Raw genomic sequence first — 27,243 nt, 5'->3', positions numbered from 1 at the left:
TGTCTCTGTGTGCTTATGACAATATGCAGTGCACAACTTCAATCACTGACCACATGCAATCAACACCTCTTGGGCTTAGAAGTCATAAACAAAGAGCTGGCTAAGTGTATCAACAAATGAACCAGTGGCCTATCAAAAAACTTTGTTATCCCCCTTTTTATGTAATGCGGGGGGATATAGTTGACGCCTCGTCTGTCCGTCTGTCCTAAATCATTTTGTTTGTGGAGCTTAACTCAGAAACCGTTCAATATTTGTAGACCAAACGTGATAGATATAATAATCTCCACCTGTAGTTGTGCCTTTTGCCATTTTTATCCCCCTGGCATGTAATATGGGGAGGTATAGTCGACGCCTCGTCTGTCCGTTCATCCCCCGTCCATCCGTCCTTAATCATTTTGTTTCCGGTGCGTAACTCAGAAACCATTCAATATTTTTAGACCAAACTTGATAGATATAGTAATCTCAGCTTATGGTTGTGCCTTTTGCTATTTACAGATTTTTGGTATTTATATGTTTTTTTGTTTTTCCATGGAACATTTTGGTGTTAGTCATATGGTGGGGTGGGCTTCGTTTCCGGAGCAGAACTCAAAAACCGTTCAATATTTTTCTGCAAAACTTGGTAGATATATCAGTCAGAAGCTGAAGTGGTTAACTTGGTAGATATGTGTGGCAGACCCCAAAGTGGTGCCTTTGGCTATTTACAGGTTTTTGTGATGTATTATTTTCTTGGTTTCCATGGAAACATTTCGGACATAGTCTCAAAATGGAGGGATGGGCTTCATTTCCGGAGCAGAACCATTCAATGTTTTCCTGCAAAACTTTGTACATATATCAATCTGAACCTATAGTGGTGCCTTTTGGTCTTTACAGGTTTTTGTGATGTATTATTTTCTCAGTTTCCATGGAAACGTTCGTACTTAGTCCCAAAAGTGAGAGGTGTGTTTCGTTTCCAGAGGACCCGTGAAGGTCCCGGGGTAGAATAGGCCTTCAGCAACCCCTGCTTGCCATAAAAGGCGACTATGCTTGTCGTAAGAGGCGAGTAACGGGATCGGGTGGTCAGGCTCGCTGACACGGTTGACACATGTCATCGGTTCCCAATTGCACAGATCAATGCGCATGTGGTTGATCACTGGATTGTCTGGTCCAGACTCGATTATTTACAGGCCGCCGCCATATAGCTGGAATATTGCTGAGTGCGGTGTAAAACTAAACTCACTCACTCACTCACTCACTCACTCGTTTCCAGAGCAGAACTCAAAAACTTCTTAATATCTGTCAGTGTTACTTGGTTACAGGTTTTGTGATTTCTTAGTTTCTTGGTTTCCATGGAATAGATTCAGACTTTGTCTCAAAATTGAGATGTGTGTTTCGTTTCCGGAGCAGAACTCAAAAACTTCTTAATATCTGTCAGTAAAACTTGGTAGATATGTGTGGCAGACCCTAAAGTGGTGCCTTTTTCTATTTACAGGTTTTTATGATTTATTATTTTCTTGGTTTCCATGGAAACATTTCGGACTTAGACTCAAAATGAAGGGATGTGCTTCGTTTCCAGAGGATAACTCAATAAACATTCAATATTTTTCTGCAAAACTTGGTAGATATACCAATCAGAAGCTGCAATAGCGCCTTTTGCTATTTACAGGTTTTTGTGATTTCTTAGTTTCTTGGTTTCCATGGAATAGATTCAGACTTTGTCTCAAAATTGAGAGGTGTGTTTCGTTTCCAGAGCAGAACTCAAAAACTTCTTAATATCTGTCAGTGTAACTTGGTAGATATGTGTGGCAGACCCCAAAGTGGTGCCTTTTGGTATTTACAGGTTTTTGTGATTTATCATTTTCTTGGTTTCCATGGACACATTTCGGACTTAGTCTCAAAATGAAGGGATGTGCTTCGTTTCCGGAGCAGAACTCAAAAACCGCTCAGTATTTTTCTGCAAAACTTGGTAGATATATCAGTCGGAACCTAAAGTGGTGCCTTTTGCTATTTCCAGGTTTTAGTGATTTATCATTTTCTCAGTTTCCATGGAAACGTTTTTGACTTACTCACAAAAGTGAGAGGTGTGTTTCGTTTCCGAAGCAGAACTAAAAAATTCTTAATATCTGTCAGTGTTACTTGGTAGATATGTGTTGCAGACCCCAGAGTGGTGCCTTTTGCTATTTACAGGTTTTTATGATATATTATTTTCTCGGTTCCATGAACACATTGCTGACTTCGTTTCCAGAGCACAACTCGAAAACCTTTTCACATCTTTCAAAAGATCTTGGCAGATATGCGAGACAGATCTTGAAATGGTGACTTTTTCTGATTACAGATATATGGCATCTATATTTTTCATGAATTCCATGGAAACAATTCAAACTTGGTCTAAAACACAATAAGTAACTGTCAGATGATTTGTCCTTTCAAATATGTAGGGGCTGGGGGATATGTCATCTTTTGACGACTCTTGTTTTAAATTCATGTTGCCATGAAAAGTTTGACAAAAGCTGAAAAGGAGGTAGTGAACAATACCGGAGAGGAATTTGAAAAAGCTGTTCAGCATTTTACATGCAAACATGGGACATGTGCCCTGGTATTATTCAGAGGCTGATATGGTGCCATTTGCTGTTTAGGTACTTTTTCAACTTTCCATGATAACAAGTTTGACTAAGTGCATACTGATGTCTTTGCCTGGTTGTCATCTGGTGTCTCTTGCTATGTAGGGATGTTTAGAATTTATAATATTTCTTTTCCCATGGGCACAAGTGTGAGATGTACTCTGTTGGTGTGTTTGTTTTGACTACATAACAGACTGTTCAAACAAAGGTATCAGATATTAAACACAAATTCTGTATCCTGATTTCATAATATAGTGTCTGTATTCAGATGAAAAGGTTAGATAAGAACTCTCTCATCCATTTGGACTGGTGTTTCAGTCACCTAATATGTTGTTTTCAATATTTGGCTTGTTATGGATATAAGTATGTGAGCAATATTGAACACCTAATTGTCATTCTTTCAGGTGCCCCAAATTATGACCAGATCCTAGCTCCAGGTGACTGCAAACAAACACCAACATGAAGTGCAGCACTGTTGTCACAGTCCTAGTTCTCACAGTTATTGTGGCTGAATGTATGTTTGGAGTTACTGCCAAGAAGAGAAAGAACAAGAAAGGTAAGCACACATCTGGAACACAACACACAACTAGGATGTGAGTACCTGTAGAACACAGCATACAACCAGGGGTGAGTTCCCCTGGGACACAACATACAACCAGGAGGTTTGAGTACCATTAGGACACACCATACAACCTGGGCATGAGTACCACTGGAACACAACGTACAACCAGGGGTTTGAGTACCATTAGGACACAACATACAACCAGGGGGTGTGAGTACCACTAGAAAGCACACAACAAGGGGTTGAATACCACTCAAATAACATACAACCATTGGTTGAGTACCACTAGAACACAACATGCAGCCAGGAGGTGAGTACCCCTGCAACACAACATAGAACCAAGGGTAGAGAACAGCTAGAACAAAATACAGCTAGGGGGTGAGTGAGTACCGATGGAACAGAACATACAACCAGGTGGGTGAGTGCCCCAGAAACACAAGATATGACCAGGAGGTGAGTACCAATTATGGCAAGATATGTTAAGAGAAACAGGAACATTCAGGTTTTGTGGAAATTTGACATATGTTTAATGAGATAATAGCTGTCTTTTAGCTAAGCTATGTTGACACTAAGATTATATTTACAAATCACAGGAAATCCAACATTAAGTTGACAAGTTAAAGGATTGGGAGGGAAGTACACTGTATAGCATCCTGTTCTATCCACAGAAGGCCAGGCACCCAGGTGGAAGGGGCGCAAGTCAGAGGACCCAGTGCGCTCTGCCTTAGAAGAACAGACGCTCAAGTTGGACTGTGCTGCACGAGGGAAACCCAAGCCTAAAGTAACTTGGCACAAAGATGGCACAAAGCTTTCATCTACTGATCGAATAACTGTGAGTAATACAAACCTTCACAAAGTTTTGTTGTTATTTTATGGTTTATATATCACTGACAGTAGCATCAAAAACATTCATGCACTTTAACATAAGCATTAGTGTCAATTTCTGTGCCATGTTACATAGTTCTCTTCTATAGGTAACCAACAATTGACAGGCAGAAAACAGAAATTTAAACCCAATCGCCAATAACAATTAGAATGTCATCTGGCCAGTTAAGATGCAGTTCTGTTTTCAATCTTGGTGAATATACCAGCTAGAGTGTAACAGTATGCTGAGGTCACGATGCAATACAATATGATACGTACCCCATGAGGAAGGGTGTGATTCAGTTTATATGCCGTTATATATTATGACCAAAAGTTGCTGAGAATTTATAGATTGTAATTTTTTTATTGCTTTTCACTCATTACTTACATATTAAATGTGAATACTGGCTGAACGTAACTCCAGATTCAAAAACAGGTGAACAGTTAATATTTAGTCAAGTCACCGTGGGCAGCAATGCAGGCTTCAATGGAGTGGGGCATACTACTGATCAAAGAAGTTAAAAAGTCGTGGTCCGTGCTCTCCCAATATCGGACTAACTCTTTCATTTCAACAATATCTGTCAGATTTTTCTTACTGACTCTTTCCTTCATACGTCCCTCAAACGTTTTCTATTAAATTTAAGTCCGGGCAATGGCTTGGCAATCTAATAATGTGATATTTTGGGTGTGAGAATGCTTTGAACAATTTCGGTCATTGTCCTGCTGGAAAATAAAAAAACATTCACAACACACATGAGCAGATGGAAGTAAATGTCCCTCAAGAACATCTCTGTACCGTTCACTGTTCATATTCCCTTCAAATACACTGAGGGGCTTTGCCCTAGACACAGATATGCCAGCCCATATGTTAAATTTTGGAATGTACTATGGGTGCTGATACAAAGGTTTTTCAGCAGTTTTTTGTCCAGAATTTCAGTGTATTACAAAACAGTCACACAGAACTTTCATCTGAGAAAATGACATTGTCCCAGTTAAAATTTCTAAGCTGTAAGCATCAGTTCAACCTTTGCACCTTTTGTTCAGGTTTCATGATAGGTGGTAAAATTCCTTGACTTTTCTGCCAACCCATTGCATGCAGCTCATTTCCAATTGTCTCCTTACAGACAGCCACAGTTCCTCTGTCAGTGATATCCAGCCTTAAGTTTTCTAAACTCCTTCATGTGTTTTTAGGAACAAGAATACCAAGTTGCCTCCTGTCACTGACAGTCATTTTTCAGTGCCATATACTTTTGCAGTATTTGTCAAAACGTGATAAACAGTGGACACATCATGCCTGTTCTACTTGAAATCACTTTAGGTGATGTCCTTGGTATAATACTCTAAAATCAACTTCCTCTTCTCTAAATCATCCATACTTAGGATCACTGAAACTGTCGTCTGCTAGTAAGTAAATGAAGGGGGATACCTCTTCACTAACTAATGAAAAAGGCATATTGGAGTTTTCTCTCTTGAATGATTCCCCACATGGGCACAATGTGTGAAGCCCATTTTCTAATGTCCCCCACTGTGATATTGCTGGAATATTGCTAAAAGCGACGTAAAACTAAACTCACTCACTCACTCACTCATAAGTAGTTAGGCAAGCTTAATGCTACCAAACACCATACAGTGTGAGCAGGCTTAATACTACCAAACACCATAGGGTTTGAGTAGGCTTTATGTTACCTCATTAAGCCCTGGAGCCGCTCCACTGCCCAACACCTGGCACCCCTCGCTGACTGCCTGATTGCTGCGATGAGGCTAATTAGTGCTAATCATGCCTGATTTCCCTGGCAGGTCTCGGATATGACAGGAAACTTTCTAGTCTCACAAACAATTGCTGATTATTTAATTGTGTCGTAAAGATGGAAAAGAGGCTGATGTGAATACATATGTTACAGCATTTCATGTAATTTATTACCTGTGTCTCTCATACCCCTTTGCCAGTGTGTGCTGTATTTTTATCAACACCTACGCGGTCTTTGTACGTACGAGATGAACAAATATACAAATTCCTCCTGTCTCTCTCATCGTATTGACTGAATTATAATATATTATTTATAATAGAGTTTAAAAAGAGGGGGAACTTGCATTATAATGCAGTCTACATTTTTTGCCAATACATTGCTCGTGCTTGCTGACTATTTCAAGGAAAGGTATCAATAGGTGTGTAAGTAAAATGGAGCATATAGAAATTTATAGTTTGTCACTTTGTTCATCTTAACTTAAAGGGGCACTGATGCGGAGCGAATAATGTTTCTCGCCAACGGTCTAATTACGAAATCAAACCGCAAATTGGTCAGCGCCCGCTCCTTCGACCGTGACGGACAAAGGAACTGGGCTCCTGTCCATATTAGCAGAATTTCTTCACCTAAACAGTCGGGAGGCCGGATGCCCATCATATGCCATTTCTTTAAAAATATCCATGGTATTCCTTGTCTGATCGTAACCAAATATCCCAGCAGTGTAGTTCTTTTCGGATGCTTGGATGGTATAGTTACTGATCCAATTTGATCCTATTTCAGTGTTTTTAACCTGATATTTAATCATGTTACATGGAAAATATGATGTCTACAGGCATGTAGCCATTTGTTTCAGTACGGAAGATTGCAAGGCTTTATATTTAGGTAATTCTGAGTGTTGGTTCAGCTGTGATAGCAAATATCTTACGAAACTTTTGGTAGCTATGGTAGCTACAATGGTTTATTATTTATGATAATAAAAACACACAGTTGATTTATTTGAATTCGTAAACAAAAAACGATGACTTTGCCTATGGTAGAGAAATCTGAAAATTTTCTTACGTAAAAAAACCTTATTTCACCTATTTACCCAAGTACACAGCAAATGCCCGTGTGCATTCCTTATGTAACGAAATTCGTTGGTATCCTCAAAACAGTTTCGGCCCATAAGTGTTTTCAGGCTGCATGCGACACAGAGATTACATCTTCCTTGCTGTAACTCGCGTTTGATGGTGTAAACCTACACGTGTTATTTGTCATCATTCTCTTGATGGTCAATTCATGAATTTATAACAGGTATAATTAGTAGTAACACAACTTCGGTTACTCAACAAAGGTTCCCATTTGGCATTTCTCCTGTCTGGAGTAAATACTCAACATTATAAATTAAGGTCTGTAATGGCAAATGTATTGTATGTTATGTAATATGTGCATGTAAGTGATGCAAGAGGGCTTATCAACTAAGTTACAAAAACAAACATTGATCAAAGGATTAACCGATAACTCACTGATTGATTAATTACTTTTATCTTCTAGCGGATTTGTCAAAAGGCAGTGTGTGTGGATGACTACACCCTGTCGTAAAGTGTAAGTGCAAAAACAACATCCTCCCTTCAAAGAATTAACCACCCTTACGTTGATTGATTGATTGCTCATTATTGGTTAACTAAATTACTTAGAATAGTGGACATCATACAATTAGTTGCCAGGTGTGCTATCTTGGGAGACCAATCAGAGGTTTATCTGGTTTTCACCAACGAAAGACGTGAAACGATGTGTTACTTTCTCGCAAATGAGACAGTTGTAAGACACGCGACACAGAGCAGGATTACTTACCAGCTGCAGATGAATGGAATACGATTTCTTTTACGTGGATATTGATGGATACATTCCTGAACAAGGTAGTAGCCTGACATCGTTGCTATAAAATTAGTCTGTTTTACATTCATTTTTTTTCATTTTGTTTTAATTTATTTGTTGTAGCATTCAGCAGAATCTGTATGACAGAAAAAACACACTAGATCGCGTATGTGTGTGAAATAGGATCCACATTGGCATTCTATACAATGTATAAATGTTGCTGTTATGTTAGAAATTTACTATGAGTATAAGCAGATCGTGTGTTCTTTTATTAATTTTCAGAATCATACTAGTATGACCATAAACTAACTAGGGTTATGAGACAAAATATAGAGACGTTTTCCGTCCTAATAGTTTTTTACCATTTCTACCACGGGCAGATGATTAACCTCCAAAGTGTTTCATTTGTTTTCATAATACATTTGGAATGAAGTAAAAATGACTTCACCTCAGTTGATCTGTCTATAATTAAACTATCAATTGCGCTTACGGACTGCGCAGCAGAGGTCACGAACCAGTCACGAATTCTGGGATATCATCCGGGTACTCACGGGAAAAAAACAATAACAAAAGTTTACACCAGTCCACGGAAATTGCTCCGCATCAGTGCCCCTTTAACGCTGTAAACATACATCACCATTCATACACATACATACTGCATGATACATTTATCATTACTCGATGCTAAAGAAAGCTCCCCGTCATGTGATGGGATAAAATATCCCGAATGTAACGCAATATATCTCACTTACTCATTATATTGGCTGATACTTTGACCAATCGTATCGTGAGAACCTGTCACATAGGAAGGGCAAGGTGATGGGGCGTGGCCTAAATTTCTGAAGGGCACGTTGGGTCACTCAGATTGGATACATTGATTTTTTATTGTATTGTTGACCAGTGTATATGTTGTGTTTTGGTTGTGTATTCTCACTATCGTATAACAATTTGTGTATTGTCTGATATCGTATCGCTATCAAGGTTCACCAGACTGCACCCATGTGTGCATATACAGTACAGAGAATGAAGCGTACGTAGCACCATCAAGTGGGTTGTCCGACAAAATAACAACACATGTTTATTTTACGCTTGTCCCGGGACAGTCCGTTCAATAAGGGAGTAGGGGCGTGGATACGTATAAATTCTACCAGAGACTGTTGTTTCAAGACCAAAAGTAGCGCTAAATAATCTTATTACTGTAGTCTGAATGATGATAAGCAAGGGTATCAATACCATGATTAATATGCTATCCTGCTTTTACTGATGATGGATCAACGAAATTAGTTGCTACATGTGATAATTACAGAGAGGTGTCAAGAAACTTTCAATAGCACATAAAGTAAGGGATTATGTAAGTCTGCCCTTCTTCACACATGTTTGGAATCTTTGTATGTAAGACATACTTAAACCAAATGATGTCTCTCTCATATCATTGTGTGAGATTAAATTGTTCAAAACATCTATGTCAATGGCAGTAAAGACGAATTTAACGCAGAAAATATACGTTATCGCACGAACATACATGTATGCATATTGTATAATGCTATTCCTTGCACATACATAAGACAAAGGGTCATGGGGTGGGCGTCATCAAAGTTCCCGAATAGGTCGTTTTGTACCTTAACTGTTCAATATACTCCCTGATTTGTTATCTATGACCAATCGTATCATGACATACCTGTCACATTGGAAATGACAGGTGATGGGGCGTGGGCTAAATTTCTGAAGAGTACGTTCGGTCACTAGACAGCTTGGATACAAATTGACTATTGGTTAGATCGTTGACCAATCGATATGCTAGATTTTGGCTTTATCAACTCTAGCTATCATGAAACGTTTGTGTATGGTGAACATATATAATCGTAAGGATGCCTGAAATGTACACATAGAACTAACAAGCACTTTGACGAGTTTATGTTTCTTTGAAGCGCTCAAAGCGCTACAATCCGATTATTTTTACCCTGGATAACCCAGTCCAACTATTGAGTAGAGATGGTATTTATTTGCATATACTTTTTGCGCTCACTACTTGTACATCAAACATAATGGTTCGCTGAACATTTCAATTTAATCTGCATATTGTTACGAATAAATACCATAATTCAAGTACATGTATTATAGAATTTAAAAAAGTAACACGATACTAATTTATTGTGATGTATACACTTGAAGTTGAATCTCCCCAAATATTTATGAAGATGGACATACTCATATTTGTTTTGAAAGCAAACGAGGTTCAGAAGATTGACAATGGGCGTGACTCCACAAAACAGGTTGTCCAATGATGTAACAGCGCATTAGTTTGTTTTACACTTGTCACGGGACAAAAGTTTACCTGGACATGCATTCGGCCAGAGGCTGTTATTTTGAGGTTTAAAGAGGTGTTCACATATCTCATTTAGTGTTGTCTAATTGAATGATTATACGCATCAGTTCCGTAACTGATATATTATCCTCCTTTTATTGACGATGGATCTGATACACGTGACCATTACACAGGATAAGATAATTACGGAGATCAAATACAAACGTTTCTTACACAATGCTTATGTAAATTGCATTGAAAAATCACATTTCAAACAAACATGAAACAGCTTGAACAAAATACCCCAGTTACCTTTGTATGGTTTATGTGTACTATATATGTATATTATGAGTAGATGCAAGAGTTATCTCTTCATATTCGATTATATATTATTGTCAACTTTAAAAATCAATAGTCGAAAATGAGTTAGGCCTAAATTAGTAACTTGGTTTATTTCAAATCTACACGAACATGAGTGTAACACAGTATTGCTATTTATGTCTATGATTCATTATATGGACTATTACAATGAATGAATGAATGATTTAATTTAGAAGAAGGTTTTGTAACCTTGTCACCGTTAATTCAATCAGTGTGCAAACATGGTATCTTAGCATTCACTCCCAATGACGAGGAACAAACACGTACCTCCTGTAACAACATCTCATAATCCCTTTTCTCGCAGACGTGTTCATTTGCCTGTATAAGCCGCCGACATTGCAAGCAATTGTTATCAAAACACATTAATAGCTCTTCTGATTAACACAGAAAGTAACCTCTGTCGTAAGAAAAGCTAATCTTTGATCATTACTGCTAAATTTATTGAAATTATAGGCACAGTACGAATTTAAAATGTAAAACCCCCAATACGCGGCTCTCGCTGAATGAGAGGTGCTTTTCATAACCCCCAATATGCGGCTCTCGCTGAATAAGAGGTGCTTTTTATTACCCCCAATAAGTGACTCTCGCTGTGAGAAGCTAATTAATTTGCCACATATATGCGGCTCTCGGCCTTAATGAGTTACCAACTACTGTCATTGTTCACAATATCGTGCTTTGCGATACCGCTGGTTTGCTTAAACCGCTGTTAAAAAGCATGGCTCCCAGTAAGTTCATGTGATTACATGTTGCGTAATGAGAGCAAAGCAATGACTTAATAATCCATCTGATACAGCTCCTTTTCACCATATCCAATTGGGTTCGTCAATTGATCCTTGATTGGTAAATAAACGTCTACCTTATGTGTTGTTGGGGCTGTTGCTGTATTATCCGTTGTTTGTGTAAATTAATGACATCAGCCCTTTAAACTGTCAAAAACTAATCTGAACATTAAACTTGCTGCATGTTGTCATTGGACCACATTGTGAGTTCAGACAGCCTGAACCAATGCAGTTTGTAATATTTTTATCCCCCTGGCATGTAATGCGGGGGGATATAGTTGATACCTCTTCTGTCCATCCGTCCGCAATCATTTTGTTTCCGGAGCATAACTTAAAAACCGTTCAATATTTTTAGACCAAACTTGCGAGATATAGTAATCTCAGCCTATGGTTGGACCTTTTGCTTTTTACAGATTTTTGGCATTTATATTTTTTTTGTTTTTTCATGGAACATTTTGGTGTTAGGCTTATGGTGGGGTGGGCTTCATTTCCGGAGCAGAACTCAAAAACCGTTCAATATTTTTCTGCAAAACTTGGTAGATATATCAACGAGTACTTAAAGTGGTGCCTTTTGGTATTTACAGGTTTTTGTGATTTATTATTTTCTCGGTTTCCATGGAAATGTTTCAGACATAGTCTCAAAAGTGAGAGGTGTATTTCGTTTCCGGAGCAGAACTCAAAAAACGTTCAATAGTTTTCTGCAAAACTTGGTAGATATATCAGTCAGAAGCTGAAGTGGTGCCTTTTGCTATGTACAGGAACTTGTGATGTATTATTTTCTCAGTTTCCATGGAAACGTTTCGTACTTTGAATGAGAGGTGTGTTTCGTTTCCGAAGCAGAACTCAAAAACTTCTTAATATCTATCAGTGTTACTTGGTAGATATATGTGGCAGACCCCAGAGTGGTGCCTTTTGCTATTTGTAGATATTTATGATGTATTATTTTCTCGGTTCCATGAACACGTTGCTGACTTCGTTTCCAGAGCACAACTCGAAAACCTTTTCATATCTTTCAAAAGATCTTGGCAGATATACGAGACAGATCTTGACATGGTGTCTTTTTTCTGATTGCATATATATGGCATTTATATTCTTCATGAATTCCAACAATTCAGACTTGGTCTGAAAACACAATAAGTAACCGTCAGATGATTTGTCCTTTCAAATATGTGGGGGCCGGGGGGATATGTCATCTTCTGATGACTCTTGTTAAATTAAGCTGCAACCACATCTTCGGTATGAAAGTTAAAGTCGCAGTTGTTCTGTACCATATGTGAATTTCACCATGGCATCAACAAAGAACGAACATGAAGCTTGCAAGAGTTGGGGAGAAAATGGCCCATATCAAGAGAGTTAGGAATGGAGAGTCACAGGCTAGTGTCAGTCGCAGAGGCTGGTTAAGAGATGAGAAGTTGAAGGGATTCATAATGGAGACAGAAGATATCACGGGATATATTTGTGGAAACCAGGGGGATGAAGATCTGATTGAGGATGCCATGACATCAGAAAACACAGATGTGGAAGACTTTAAGGATGATACTGATGGCATCAAACCTGGAAATGAACACTGTACGCCAGTCTCTGGTTTTAGAATGTGCTCATGTTGTTTTGAAACACATGGAATGATCGACAGATTTTTCCGAAGTTGCAGCAATGCAGGTGCAGAGCATTGTAGAAAAACTGAAATGACAGTCTCAAAATGTGAAACGGCAGAAAAACCTACATGACTTTTACCAAGATGCTTGATGTATCTATAGATGATGTGAGGAGACAGGCACAAAATGTCTAAAAGTGACTTGTTAACTGTCTTAACCACTTTCTGCATTGTTATTATGCAGGAATATGAACCTGTAAATACATGTATATATACAAATGTACTTTGATCAATAATAGTATTTTTTATTATACACATTCATATCATTAAATAAATGCAGTGTTCTTAAACATTCCCTTCATGTTTCTCCTCAATCTTGTCACAGGGTGGACATTCTTCAGGTTGTAAAACGTTCATCCAATCACTGCCTTCCTTTGTGTAAACATGATTATATGATTTATTTGATTATCAAAGCAGCTTGCATACCACCACTTCTTCATGCATGGATGAGTGGACATCAGCATCTGAACAGAATAAGACATTATTTACATATAACCCGCATGTAAATAAGTATCTGAACATAAATAATAGCCATGTATACTGTTACATTATGGAAGCAAGCATACAGTGAACTCTCTGTTGGGGAAATGTGTGACATTGCTTCTGTCGGTGAGTTAAACAGTGAAACAAGCATGAGATATAAATACTGACCATATCTTACCATATTTGCATATCATATCCAAATAGCATAAAGAGTGAGTAGACTTATTACTGCCAAGTACCAAGCATCATACAGTGTGAGTACCGGTAGGTTTAACCCCCTGGATGCAGAGGAGTTTTTTTCATCAGGCGCATATTTTCATAAAATTTGAAAAGTGAATGCTGTGCAATAATTGCGCTTGCATGGTCCTGAACCTGCGCGTTATAAAATTACACAGACATGTAAAATATTAAATTTCTAATCCGTAAGTATAAGTGCGACTGCCTCAGTGGTTTGAAAAATAGACATTGCTAAATGTTGTCAAAGATTTTGTTATGCTTTAAAAAACAGTAAATTTTCCCGTTTTTCATTGTGCACCAATGAAAGCACTCAGCTATGATTTTTTAATATTTGGCATCTTTACAGAAAGTGTGAGCGAAGAAAATACAGCCTGATGTTCTAACGACATAAGTGTATATGAAATGGATTTATGTGCTAATGCATAACATTATACGCCCAGCATTAAAAATGACTCACAATAAATACAACCTATCAAGTTGGAAAAAAAAATGTGATGAAAAAATTGGCATTTTTTGATGATTTGTTTATGTAAGTGCATTCCGAAAGGTACACAATGTTGTGTTTTACATTGCATGTGACCTTTAATATTATCAGTTTTACTTAAAAAATTGAATTAAATCACTGTTTTTTAACCTATTTATATAAAACTGCAATATTAGGCCCAACATATTGAATATTATACATCAAAGGAACTAAAGTGCATGTTGCAGTAATGGCTATGTGTGATCTTCAAACTTGTGTAAAGGCTTAAAATATAGCATAAGACACTAAAAGTGTCAATGTCTTATGTAAATGTTATTCAAACTATCAAAAGCTTTCAAAGAATAAAAAATGCATATCCTATATTCTTGTATGATATGATATTGAACAAGGCTAAATGTAGATAGTGAAATTAGTTCAATAAAAAAAAATATCTGAATGGTACACAAAATTTACATCATAGTAGCGACAGTGTAATCGGAATTATAGGCGATTGTGTGTACTCTTGTTCAGCCAAGTTTCACCACAAAGAACTTGCCTGGTATGTACAACAATGTTGACATATCGCATCACGGATCATTTGTGTCTAAAATTTAAGGTTTAAGTAATCAGAATGATTCTGACTGTCTGTGTATTGTTATATGTTTTTATCATTTTGTTTGCAACTAAGAGAAGAAGCCAGAAATTGTGATAATTAGCAGCATCATTCTGCATGCTTTTGTGTCAATCATGGCATCACGGAGCATGGAAACTTTGACATTTTTGTCAATTATCCAGCCATTGTATTGTATCTATTTTTGATTTGCTATTTTTTGCTGTGATACTCTTCCCCTGCATATTCTAAACATACTGAGCCATTGTAAGCAATAATTAGATGGCTGGATGTCAGAAAATGCATCATAGTGAAAAATCAGAAATTTCATTTGTTTACGTTTCAAACAAGTGCAGCCTTATGAGCACAACGTTCATTTCCACACCAAATATCTTTTTCATTTTGTTTTATCGTGACAGTTGGCATTGGTGACAAAAACCATGTGTAACATGATTCTAAAATGTATGGGAAAAATCAGTCATGCAGACTGTCAGAAATATGTGATGTAATAGTTATCTCAAACTGGCCTTCATGAAACACGATTTTGTAAACACTGTCCAATATGGTGGACTTAGGCATTAGTGTAAGTGTATTTACAAAAACATCCCAACTGATTCAGGGTTCACGGGCTAAAACTTGGTTGGTATGATTTTTCCATTGTTTTTTTTTTTTTTTTTTTCGTCTGTTTGACTTCCTTAGAAATTGCATAGAATATCTCATTTACTGAAACTTTCAGTTTCAGTTGTTCTGTCTGCAAGTGCTGGAAACTCTAAAACAGTTGTTCCAAAGTAGTTTGTGTTCGATTATGTGAAAATGTGATCGATTGCTTGTTGGATTATTTCAGTAAGGTCATTATTGCTACAAATGTTTGTTTTCAGATAAAGAAGCATTCGCTTATCTTCGAGAATCTCAGTGTGTTTGACAAGGGAAACTACACTTGTAGAGTGAAGAATGAACATGGCAGCTTAGAGTATACCTACATTGTAAATGTGGATGGTAAGTATTTCTCCCTTTTACATTATACAAGACATGTTGGTCTCTCTAGTGACTGTGTCATCTACCATGTTGGTCTCTCTAGTGACTGTCTGTGCCATCTACCATGTTGGTCTCTCTAGTGACTGTCTTTGTCATCTACCATGCTGGCCTGCCTTGTTAATGTCTATATCATGTACCATGTTTGTCTTTTTAGTGACTGTCTTTTTCATCCACCATGTTGGTTGTAGGTAGATGTTACTGTCTTTGTCATCTGCCATGTTGGTCATAGACAGATAAATGTTACTGACTTTGTCATCTGCAATGTTATTCTGCCTTGTGACTGTCTGTCATCTGCTATGTTGGTTATAGATAGATAGATGTTACTGTCTTTGTCATCTGCAGTGTTATTCTGCCTTGTGATTGTCTTTGTCATCTGCCATGTTGTTCTGTCTAGTGACTGTCTATGTCATCTGCCATGTTAATCTGCACTGTTACTATTTGTCTATCATCTACCATGTTGGTCATATAGATAGATGTTACTGTCTGTCATCTGCCATGTTAGTCTGCCTTGTGACCGTCTATGTCATCTGCCATGTTAGTCTGCCTTGTTACTGTCTGTGTCATCTGTCATGTTAGTCTGCCTTGTTACTGTCTATGTCATCTGCCATGCTAGTCTGCCTTGATACTGTCTGTCTAGTTACTGTCTATGACTGTAGTCAATATCTATTTTTATTTCTCTCCCCCCCCCAGCATGTAATGCGGGACGATGTAGTCAATGCCTCGTCTGTCTGTCCATCCGTCCATCCATAATCATTTCTTTCCGGAGCATAACTCAAAACCCACTCAATACTTTTAGACCCAAATTGATGAATGTAATAAACTGACCCTATGGTTGTACATTTTGCTATTTACAGATTTTTTGCACTTTCAGGTTTTTTTAATCATTTTTTTTATTTTTGGGAACGTTTTGGTCTAAGTCTAATGGGAGGGGTGTGATGTGAAAGTTTTGGCATTTTTATTTTCCCCGGTTTCCATGGAAACAATTCAGATTTAGTCTCAAAATGGAGGGATGGGCTTCATTTCCAGAGCACAACTTGAAAAGCATTTCAACAGATCTTGGCAGATATATGAGTCATCTTGAAGTGGTGCCTTTTGCTGTTTATGGATGTATGGCATTTATATTTTTCATGATTTCCATGGAAATGATTCAAACTTAGTCTAAAAATGCATCAAGTGACCGTTTGTCCTTTTGAAATATGTGATGGTGGTGGACAGTAAGGTAAACTCTTGTTTATAAGTAGTCATCAGATACCTCCCATGTGCTGATGTAATTGTAATTGTGTGTGATTGTGTCTGCAGTGAAGATCCGCCCACTTATAGTTGAGGGCCCAATGAACCTCACAGTGCTTGAAGGGGAGTCAGTCAAGTTCCGATGTAGAGTCCTCAATGACCCTGATGCCACCATCAGCTGGCTAAAACGCAATGAGGACGCGGACTCGAAAATGGTGGACAAGAACCCGGAGGTACATTACACAACATAACTATCAACATGACAACATACTTAACACAAACACAACATCACTCAAAGATGCCAACAAATATGATTTAACACAATATACACTACTACAATAGCAAGTAAAACTATACAAATAATCAAGAATACATTAAATTAAGTTATATACCAATCTATCTATCTATCATAGATAAAACCCTTTCAAAAAGGTAATGCTTATTGTGATCAAAGAATAGTGATTTTTCCATCAGTTTTTGGCAAAAATACTGATTGGGCTATATTAGGGCTGGCATCTCTCCATCACTCCAACATGCATCTCGCCATTGTTGCCTTACTACCCACCACCATCACATCACTTTGCAGCCCACCTCTATCACATCACCTTACTGTCCACTACCATCACAACACCTTACTGCCAACCACCATCACATCACCTTACTGTCCACTACCATCACAACACCTTACTGCCCACCACCATCACATCACCTTACTGTCCACTACCATCACAACACCTTACTGCCCACCACCATCACATCAACTTACTACCCATCACCAACACATCAACTTACTACCCACCACCATTACATCATCTTACAGCCCACCACCAACACATCACCTTACTGTCCACTACCAACACATCACCTTACTGCCCACCACCGTCACATCACCTTACTGTCCACCACCATCACATCACGTTTCTGCCCACCACCATCACATCACCTTACTGTTCATTACCATCACATCGCCTTACTGCCCACCACCATCACATCACCTTACTACCCATCACCAACACATCAACTTACTACCCACCACCAACACATCACCTTACTGCCCACTACGAACACATCACCTTACTGCCAACAACCAACACATCACCTTACTACCCACCACCAACACATCACCTTACTACCCACCACCATCACATCACCTTACTGCCCACCGCCATCACATCACCTTACTGCCCACTGCCAACACATCACCTTATTACCCATCACCAACACATCACCTTACTACCCACTACCAACACATCACCTGACTGCCCATCACCAACACATCACCTTACTGCCCCTCACCATGACGTCACCTTACTGCCCACCACCATCACATCACCTTACTGTTCACTACCATCACATCACCTTACTGCCAACCACCATCACATCAACGTATTGCCCACCACCATCACATCAACGTATAGCCCACCACCATAACATCACCTTACTGCTAACCACCTTCACATCAACTAACTGTCCACCACCATCACATCACCTTACTGCCCACCACCATCACATCACCTTACTGTCCACTACCATCACAACACCTTACTGCCCACCACCATCACATCACCTTACTGTCCACTACCATCACATCACATTACTGCCCACCACCATCACATCACCTTACTGTCCACTACCATCACAACACCTTACTGCCCACCACCATCACAACACCTTACTGCCCACCACCATCACATCACCTTACTGTCCACTACCATCACATCACATTACTGCCCACCACCATCACATCACCTTACTGCCCACCACCATCACATCACGTTTCTGCCCACCAATATCACATCACCTTACTGTTCATTACCATCACATCGCCTTACTGCCCACCACCATCACATCACCTTACTACCCATCACCAACACATCAACTTACTACCCACCACCATCACATCATCTTACTGCCCACCACCAACACATCACCTTACTGCCCACTACCAACACATCACCTTACTGCCCACCACCGTCACATCACCTTACTGTTCATTACCATCACATCGCCTTACTGCCCACCGCCATCACATCACCTTACTACCCATCACCAACACATCACCTTACTACCCACCACCATCACATCAACTTACTACCCACCACCATCACATCGCCTTACTGCCCAAAACCAACACATCACCTTACTGCCCACCACCAACACATCACCTTACTGCCAACAACCAACACATCACCTTACTACCCACCACCATCACATCACCTTACTACCCACCACCATCACATCACCTTACTGCCCACCACCATCACATCAACGTATAGCCCACCACCATAACATCACCTTACTGCTAACCACCATCACATCAACTAACTGTCCAACACCGACACTAGCTCATATTTTACTGCTGCTTCTGATGGTTACTATTTTCTGAAGTATATGTTAAAAAGTCTGTGTCTGTGTAGTGTCTGTAAGTGCTGAAGACTCAATGTTGTTTGTTGCAGTTCCTCAAGAATATAGGACCAGACCCAGAAGTCCTTGTGTTAACTAATGTTACTCAGAAGGATAGTGGGAAGTATGTGTGTCTAGCTGGCAACCTGTGGGGCATCAAGTACAACAACGCCTGGCTCACTGTCATTGCTTTAGGTAACAGTCCATCTGGTAAGTCAGTAGCATGTAGTCTTCACTTAAGGAAAGTATGTAATTGTATGGATAACAACTTCTTTATCATAGTTTCATAATATAATAAAGAACTTGTTATCCATAAAGTGTTATACCTTTGTTATTTTTCATCATCTTCTGAAATGCCAGTCAAGGAAAGCATTGTTTACTTGTTAACATGACTGAGTACTGACAGAATTGGAACAGTTCCACATTTGAGAGCTAATTTACTTCATCAACCATCACATCCTAAAACTTCCTTGAGGTGGGTTCTCCTAGATGATAACTAGAAGTACCACATTTAATTTAAGAATATTAGAAAATTTAGAAAGTTGACAAAGGGACAGTGCCTTTTAACCACCCTAACTCAATTGGTTGATTGAACAACAGAATTTTAGGATAGTTATTAATTATAGGAAATTATCACTACACTAATACACTGATACATCAATGTGCTGTTGTACACACTACATGATGTGATGCATTAACATGTAATTCACAGTGATACTCAGTATTTTTTGTTGAAATCATAAAAAAATTTGCTTTCATGTTCTTGGCATTATTTTAGACTGATACATCGGCAGGGCCAAAAATGTCTGAGTGAACCTGGGAAATCTGCTAGTTGGAAACTAGTACAGACTTTATGATTTGTTCAAAGATCAAATCTTCTGCTTCATACTTTTGGGGAAAACATTTGATTATTAAACAACACTTTTGTTTTGTTCAGTCTCTTTATTCAGTGAAGGATGTTTATTTATCTGTATGTAAGTCATAAATCTTTGAAAATAGCTTGAAGTTTGCCATATATCTAGAATCCAAGGTTGCAAAGTTTAATGTCTTTAACAATTTAGTTATATGATGGCATTTGGATTGAAAAAATGTGAAAAAGAACTTTAGGTCAATGGCCTATAGCAGACCCCCACTCTGAACATTTGTCCTACTGACGGTTTTAGGATTCAAAACAAGAAATAAAATTGGTCTAGCCTTGTTACATGAATAGTGTGCATTTCATCGAGTTTGCAAACTTGATGACATACACAGACACCTCATCTCTAATATTCATAACTTCTCACAGAAAAAATATTGATCATACCACTGAAAACAAAGATGACAGTTACATTGGAACTGATAATAATTATGTGCTATCAAAGCTGAAATGAAGCAAGGGAGAAACAGTCCACACAGGGTTACAGTCCAAAGTCAATCAAAATCTCTCATTTCTTTTTGAGAATATGATATTTTAAAAGTAAAGGCTTACAAATCATGTAATCATAAAATACAAAAGGGTTGTTCCACGGTGTTGCTGTTGAGTTCCATCGTGGATTCAGATCAGGCACCTAATCACTTGCACACAAGGTCAGCAGTCCAGCAATACAAAAATGGAAGTCTGACAACTGGCAGGTTAGATACTTAATAGAACTGCTACCATGACAGTAAGATACATTGCTGTTTAGAAAGTATGAAACGTAACATTATTATGTCTGGTATTACTCTTCCTCAGTGAAGTACACATTCTAGTACATCTTTAAGGGTGAGTAGCATCCGGGTTTCGAACCCACACCATCAGTGTCACACATCTGATTGCTTGCACACAATGTCATTGATGTTATCCAGTGAGTCCTCATGGTTTCTAGACAATGGAAGTGGGACAATTGGTAGTGTGTTACATTGTGTTACATCCAATAGACTCCCGAACTTTATACCGTGACTGAATGACCTTCCCAGATACAAGGAGTAGATAACTGAGGTACAGGCTTCTTACTATCACTTGTTTGAAAAGGAAAAAAGAATACAATATGTTTGTTTCATTTGTTATCACTCTGCCTTTACAGGCATGAATTATTCAAGGTCTAAACATTAAACAAACAACAGGAAATAGAACGTCTCTAGGCCAATGTTAAACAGTGTTAATGTAATGCATCCCTGCATAGAAGCCTCAGTTCAACCTGTGCCTGCTGGTATTTGTTGACATGTTAAACTGTTGATGGACATCCATGTGAGCAATAGCACTGTGACTAAATAGAGACTTTGTCAGTGGAGACTGTTGATGTAAACAAACAGGACTGAGTCTATAGTAAGTAAACACTTCATTGAATTATCATTATCATTATTACTATCATAAGTATATTTTAGGGATCTTGAATAAGTAAATCTTTAGGTGTTTTAGTTCTGGGCTTAAGTGTATTTTGATTCGCACTTGTTCTGTGAATCCTTTCACAGTTATTTGCTTATTGGTTTTCTGAAGGAACCTTAAACTGAGAACTCCCTCGTGGGGTACAAGTTATGCCATAATTGTACAAATACCATTATTTATGTTTGCATATTCCAGTTTCTTTGGAACCAACTACATCTACTACAACAACTACAACTACTACAACTCCTACTACAACCACCACCACCACCACCACAACAACAACAACAACGACTACAACAACTACTATACCAACTACATCACTGGGCCGAACATTCAGACCATTCTTTGGAACAGTTCATCCTGTGTATGTGGAGAGATCAAGAACTACGCCTGTATATGGAAGAGTAAAGGAACCTCGCTCAACAAGAAAACCAAAAAATCGTAAGAATGGTCGACGGCGAAATAAGGATAGGAAAAAGAATAAAAACAGGAATAGAAACATGGAGACCACAACAGCTGAAATTTTTTATGCAATTCCGACACGAGATATTGCTGAGGATAATGGCTATAGCCACAACGAAAACCCACGGCTGGCCACAGACTTAAATCCTAGTATGAGAGAGGAAGACATCAATACAGACAAGAGCACAGAAAACAAGACGTCACAAGGGAAGCGTCAACCCCAAGAAGGAGGTATAGGACTGTGGACAATATACACTATTGTTGGTGCTATTGCAGGTATCATTCTCCTCTTTGGACTTATCGCCATCACTGTTGCCCTCTGCTGTCGCCGAGATAGCAATGGCCTTTACAAATCAACACCAGTGTGAATGCTGTTGGTGAAATTACTTTAACTTGCCAGAACATTTACTGAAAGTAAAATCAGTCTTCCGAGAAAACTGAGTGGAACGTGTAGGGTGATCATTTGTAGCCATAGAAACACATTACCTCCACTTGCACGCTCAACATCGGAACATTCTTTCAAATACAGTGTTACCCATCACTTGAAAATATCTTGGAATTTTTTTGTTTGGGTTTCTTTTTTTCTAAATTCCACTCTAATTGCTACTCTGTAGGAAACTATGTTTCCAGAAAAATTGTTTGGTCTGTGAAATGTTCATTGATTCCCAGTTAGGGAGACAAACAATGGCCTGTAAGGAAATAGCGTTGTCATTCTCAGATGAGTACTTGGATCGTGTAGTGTAATAAAGTCAAGCCCTGTGGATCGAAGGATGACTAGATGGATGGAGAAGGCTGAGCAGACACCAGTCAGGATACAGCACTAGCTTCTTGTGCTCAGCAGATGAAGGTGATCTTTATATCTTCGGACAAACTGATGCTTTACATTCCTTATCAGGCAAAAATGTCAAAACAAGGAATAGCAGTTGTCTTAAGTTGACACTTTTGTGCAGCCATGTCCTTGCACTGCTGGAAAGAGCATGTATACTGAATGAACTGCAAGTGTGTGTGGCAGGTGCACTTGTAGGCATAACCCCAAGATGTGCATAGTGAAAGGGAGATTGTTCTTGATTTCTGCCATGTTACAAGGAACTATAATCAGTAGTAGTAAATACTCATAGTCCTTGTGCCAGTCATTATACACAGGTCAGCCTTTGTTGCCATGACAAAATGTTTTGATATCCATAAGATGTTTTAGAGTAAGTAATGAATTGTACATGAAAGATAATGAATCAGAGACACATGGTGGTCGTCCTTCTGCAAACAAGCCCTTGGCAAACAGTGGAGATTACTCTTCCATGTAGTTTTCAAGTCGTTGGTTTTGTAGGTAGTTTCACATTATTTTGTACTGATTGTATGTTTTATGTTGACAATAGCCTTCATGTGGTGTGTGTGTGTGTGTATATATGTTCCTGTCTGGAGTTGAATAGCAGCACAATGTCATTACTCATCTCAGAACCAGTTTTGATGCTGTTGGAACTTAAAACATACATATTATCTGCATGATCTTAATGTGATCCAAAGCTGTTGTATTGAGCTGCAGAAATAGTTATTTTCAACCTGGAAATTTTTCTTCAATTCTGGACATTTTTGAGAATGATCTTCTTGAAAACCTTATATATCAAAGAGCTGATTTTATTATATCTGACACTTCAATGATGATTAGATTCAATAATGGCATTTAGATACATAGTTGTGTGTTTCACTGAATGATGATATAATTTATTGTTCATGCTCCTTGTTATGTTAATCCTCAGTATGTTTGTGGAAAATATCTGAATAGTGATGCTGACTGCAGGGTTTGTTAAGTGGCTATCACATCTGACATTTTATCTCACATCCAGGGTAGCTACAGCTGATTCACACAATTTCTTTTCTTGTGGAAAACATTACCTGCTTTTTACTCAAACTGTTGTTAACCATGTGGGGAAATGTAATCTTGACTAACTCTGAAATTTCAAAACTGCTTCATAGTGTATCCATTAGTATCATATCATCTGGCATTCAACATACCGTATTGACAGCAAATAGCCACATGTTTTACTCTTTTAACTACAATACAAGGGGTGGCTTACTGAGAAGAAAATACTAGTATATAGGACAGAGATATCCTGCCTTCCTGGCTGCATTGAACCAGATCCACAACCACGCACTGTATTGTTGCAGGCATCAAAGTGACTAATTTCTGTTGATGTGAAGGCACTCTATCCTATGATGCTCTATCCTTCACTGCTGTTTAGGTGGCGAGATAAAAGCTGCAAAGATGATCCAACATCAGGAAGGCTTTCACCTGTCACTGAAGAAATAGTGACACAATATTAGATAATGTTTTTGATTGAAAATGACATCATCTAGTCGTTATGTGAGGCAAGCATCTCTCTTCTGAGGAATCAACTGACCATGGCAAAGGTTTTCAGCTCAGGGGTTTTCAAGGCTACTGATGTCTTATCAGAAATGGTTCAAGGTCACAGGAACTAGACCTACACAGACCTATACTGAGACCTATATTAGGCCCTAGGTCTTCTGCTAATTGGACGTTTGGAGTCAGCATTGCCAATGTTCCTCATTATGGTTGTAACTGTGATATGGCAGAATGGAGTTCACTTGTACTTAACTGATAACGGGATCATCAAAGAGAAAGAGGATTCAGTGCTTAGCAGTAGTTTAACGCATATGCAAAACAAAATAAACAATTCAAGACAAATTCTGAATTTAAGACAGTCACCTTTAATGTGAAAATATCATGGTTAGGTGTTGTGGAAAACTCAGTATCAGTAGTGATTTTCCACCAGGACAATGCAGAAGTTTGGGGACCTCGAAAGGAATTATGTAAAAAATATTTCACAAGAAACTCCATCAACTGTCATTTTTATGTGCAGATCTTTTCAGCCACAGCGGAAATGTACCTGTGGAGCAACAATGCCTTTGTGGTATTATCCCTTTCACTCTGGCTTAGTCTAAGCAACTGAATGATTGAATACACTGAGATGTTTATGTGTACTCAGTAACCTCCCTTCCCCAAGAATATGTATGAAACCATCGAATGATCCAAGCTAACCAGGAACATGCTCTGCTGAAAGTTGAAACCCATTCCTGTAATAGAAACCTGCATGTGTTAGATGAGTTCTTGCAACAAATAAGGTACATGTGGAGTTTAACCTGAATTAAAGGAAGATGATCATTTGAACTTGTGTACCTCAAGTCTCAAGTTTATCCATTACAAGTATCAGTGTTGGAAAAGTGTCTGTTGAAATCAGGGCCATTCAGTCTGGGTCTTAGTACTCTATTCATTCTCACACCAGCTGAAGATAGGGAATGCATTTTCAACAAGTCTGTGACAAGGACTCCATTACTTGTGATTGCAATGTGTTGAGTATTGTTTTGTTTCCCTAATTTCTAGCATAGAGTTTTTCATGAGATATTATCAATTATTGTTTGTTTCATTATTTTAATTGCATATTGTGCTTCATCATGTACACCAATATTTGTGACTTCTGTATATGCAGTGTCCAAACAAAGAAGTGTAAATGTAAAGTGCTTTAGGTTTTCCCTTATATGTCTTTATATGTCAATTTTTTTCAGATGGCATCGGTTATTGGAAAAGTTTAGCGTCTTACCTGTAGAATCTGGGGAATGTGTTAAAGGACTTTTTTTTCTTCTGTTGTGTTTTTTAATTCAGAAAGGTGTTCAAGCTTTCTTCAAAATCAATACAAGTTTATTTTTTGAGTAACATAATCTGAATTACTGATATTTTGGATGACCTTACCACTGGATCATGTCACTGTTCTTGACACTGGCATTCAGAGGGAATATTTTTTGGAGCATTATATCCAGTTAGTGTTAGTTATGTCACAGTTGTTTTTTTTCGTTTTTTTGTGTTTGTTTTTGTTTGTTTGTTTTTTTTTATTTTGTATTGTGTTTTACATCAATCATCTTATGTTCTCAGATTTGAAGATATTTTGTTGCACTTTATATAAGAAATTATATAGTGTGCATTTAACTTTGAGTGGATAAACTGGTAATACTCATAGTTGCGACATACATCACATTCTTCATCCACATCCTCAAACACTCTTGGAAATGTTGAAGAACATTTGGTTCTGTTTTGTATGCTTTTTATTGTGAAATCCCCAGAAGTAATGTAAAGTCAAGTTCTGTAGCTACTGTACTTGAAAAATTATTATTACAGACACATCACACCTCATATTCCTTAATATTGTTTGTTGTCATACAACAGTCATCATATAGTAGTTGTCTGAGCATAATACATATCAAGTCTACTTCATCTTTTAACATATACCAAACATGCTAACATTATTTTGTTTGAGGCAGAGTACATTTGGTAAACATTTTGATGTTGTTTAGTCTCTGACTGTTGCTAGGTTGGGACAGAGCTGCCTTGATGTATATGGGTACTGTCCCTGCATGTGCAGGTGGTAGATGGAACACATACACACCCAGTAATCTAGTGCCAATACTCTCTAGTTTGTGCTATGTCTACCCTGTGTCGTAATATACTATCAGTCATGAATAAAAAGTTTTCATCTTTGAATATGTTAGCTGCATTTTTTAAACACGTGGTAGAGGCAGGTCCCATTACTGTTGCACGCAGCATAAGGTGAAACATACGATGTCAACATCATGTAGTGTGATTGGAGCACTAGACAAGGCCTTATGACTGAATCGCACAGCAATATTTTCAGGAGCTCTGACTGATGCAAACCCGTCACAATCACGAAGCACCGAAATGCTGTCGCCAGCCTTTGATTGATCTCAATCACAACTTGTGCAAGTTGCAAGTTGTGCAAGTTAAAATATAGGTACTAAAGAACAACCAGTCTTAGCTGTCTTTAGAAACAGATTCCTTTTAGTGTACAGTGGGGAAAAAAATTGACATGGAGATTTAGAATGAGTGGTGACCGCCCTGATTATATCAACTCAACATAGCAGTTTTGAAGAATTTAATACCTTTGGACGTACTTAATTACAAGTCATTTACTAGCTTGCTCTATGGCCGAAAAATACTGATGCCGATGTCAACTCACAGACTTGGCATAAAACGGATGATTAATGTGGACCTAGGATGTCGTTCTCCTAAACCTATAAAGATTAGGTGCAGAGTTGTTTCACCCTCTGGAGTTCCATTATTGGAGCCACTGCAGCATGCAGTGATTGGGCAGGTTCACAGAAAACCTCCTTCCACCTTGGATTATTTATTGGTATTACAGTGGAAGG

General features: G+C 38.3%; 1 protein-coding gene across 4 annotated transcripts in view; it reads left to right on the top strand.

Moving 5' to 3' along the window:
- The window catches only part of LOC137255964 (uncharacterized), a 107,559-nt gene extending 80,999 nt beyond the window's left edge, over nt 1-26,560 (top strand). For all 4 annotated transcript variants that reach the window (XM_067793579.1, XM_067793581.1, XM_067793580.1 and 1 more), the window contains 6 exons: nt 3,002-3,153; nt 3,828-3,991; nt 15,416-15,533; nt 16,872-17,035; nt 19,259-19,415; nt 21,745-26,560. In XM_067793579.1, coding sequence (XP_067649680.1) covers nt 3,057-3,153; nt 3,828-3,991; nt 15,416-15,533; nt 16,872-17,035; nt 19,259-19,415; nt 21,745-22,379 — 1,335 coding nt within the window. In that variant the 5' untranslated portion in view covers nt 3,002-3,056 and the 3' untranslated portion in view covers nt 22,380-26,560. The remainder of the gene's footprint in view (nt 1-3,001; nt 3,154-3,827; nt 3,992-15,415; nt 15,534-16,871; nt 17,036-19,258; nt 19,416-21,744) is intronic.
- The last annotated feature ends 683 nt before the right edge of the window (nt 26,561-27,243 follow it).

Source organism: Haliotis asinina, chromosome 11 (genome assembly GCF_037392515.1).
Source record: "Haliotis asinina isolate JCU_RB_2024 chromosome 11, JCU_Hal_asi_v2, whole genome shotgun sequence".
In the NCBI taxonomy this organism is placed as follows: Eukaryota; Metazoa; Mollusca; class Gastropoda; order Lepetellida; family Haliotidae; genus Haliotis; species Haliotis asinina.
This window is presented reverse-complemented; position numbering and strand designations above follow the sequence as displayed.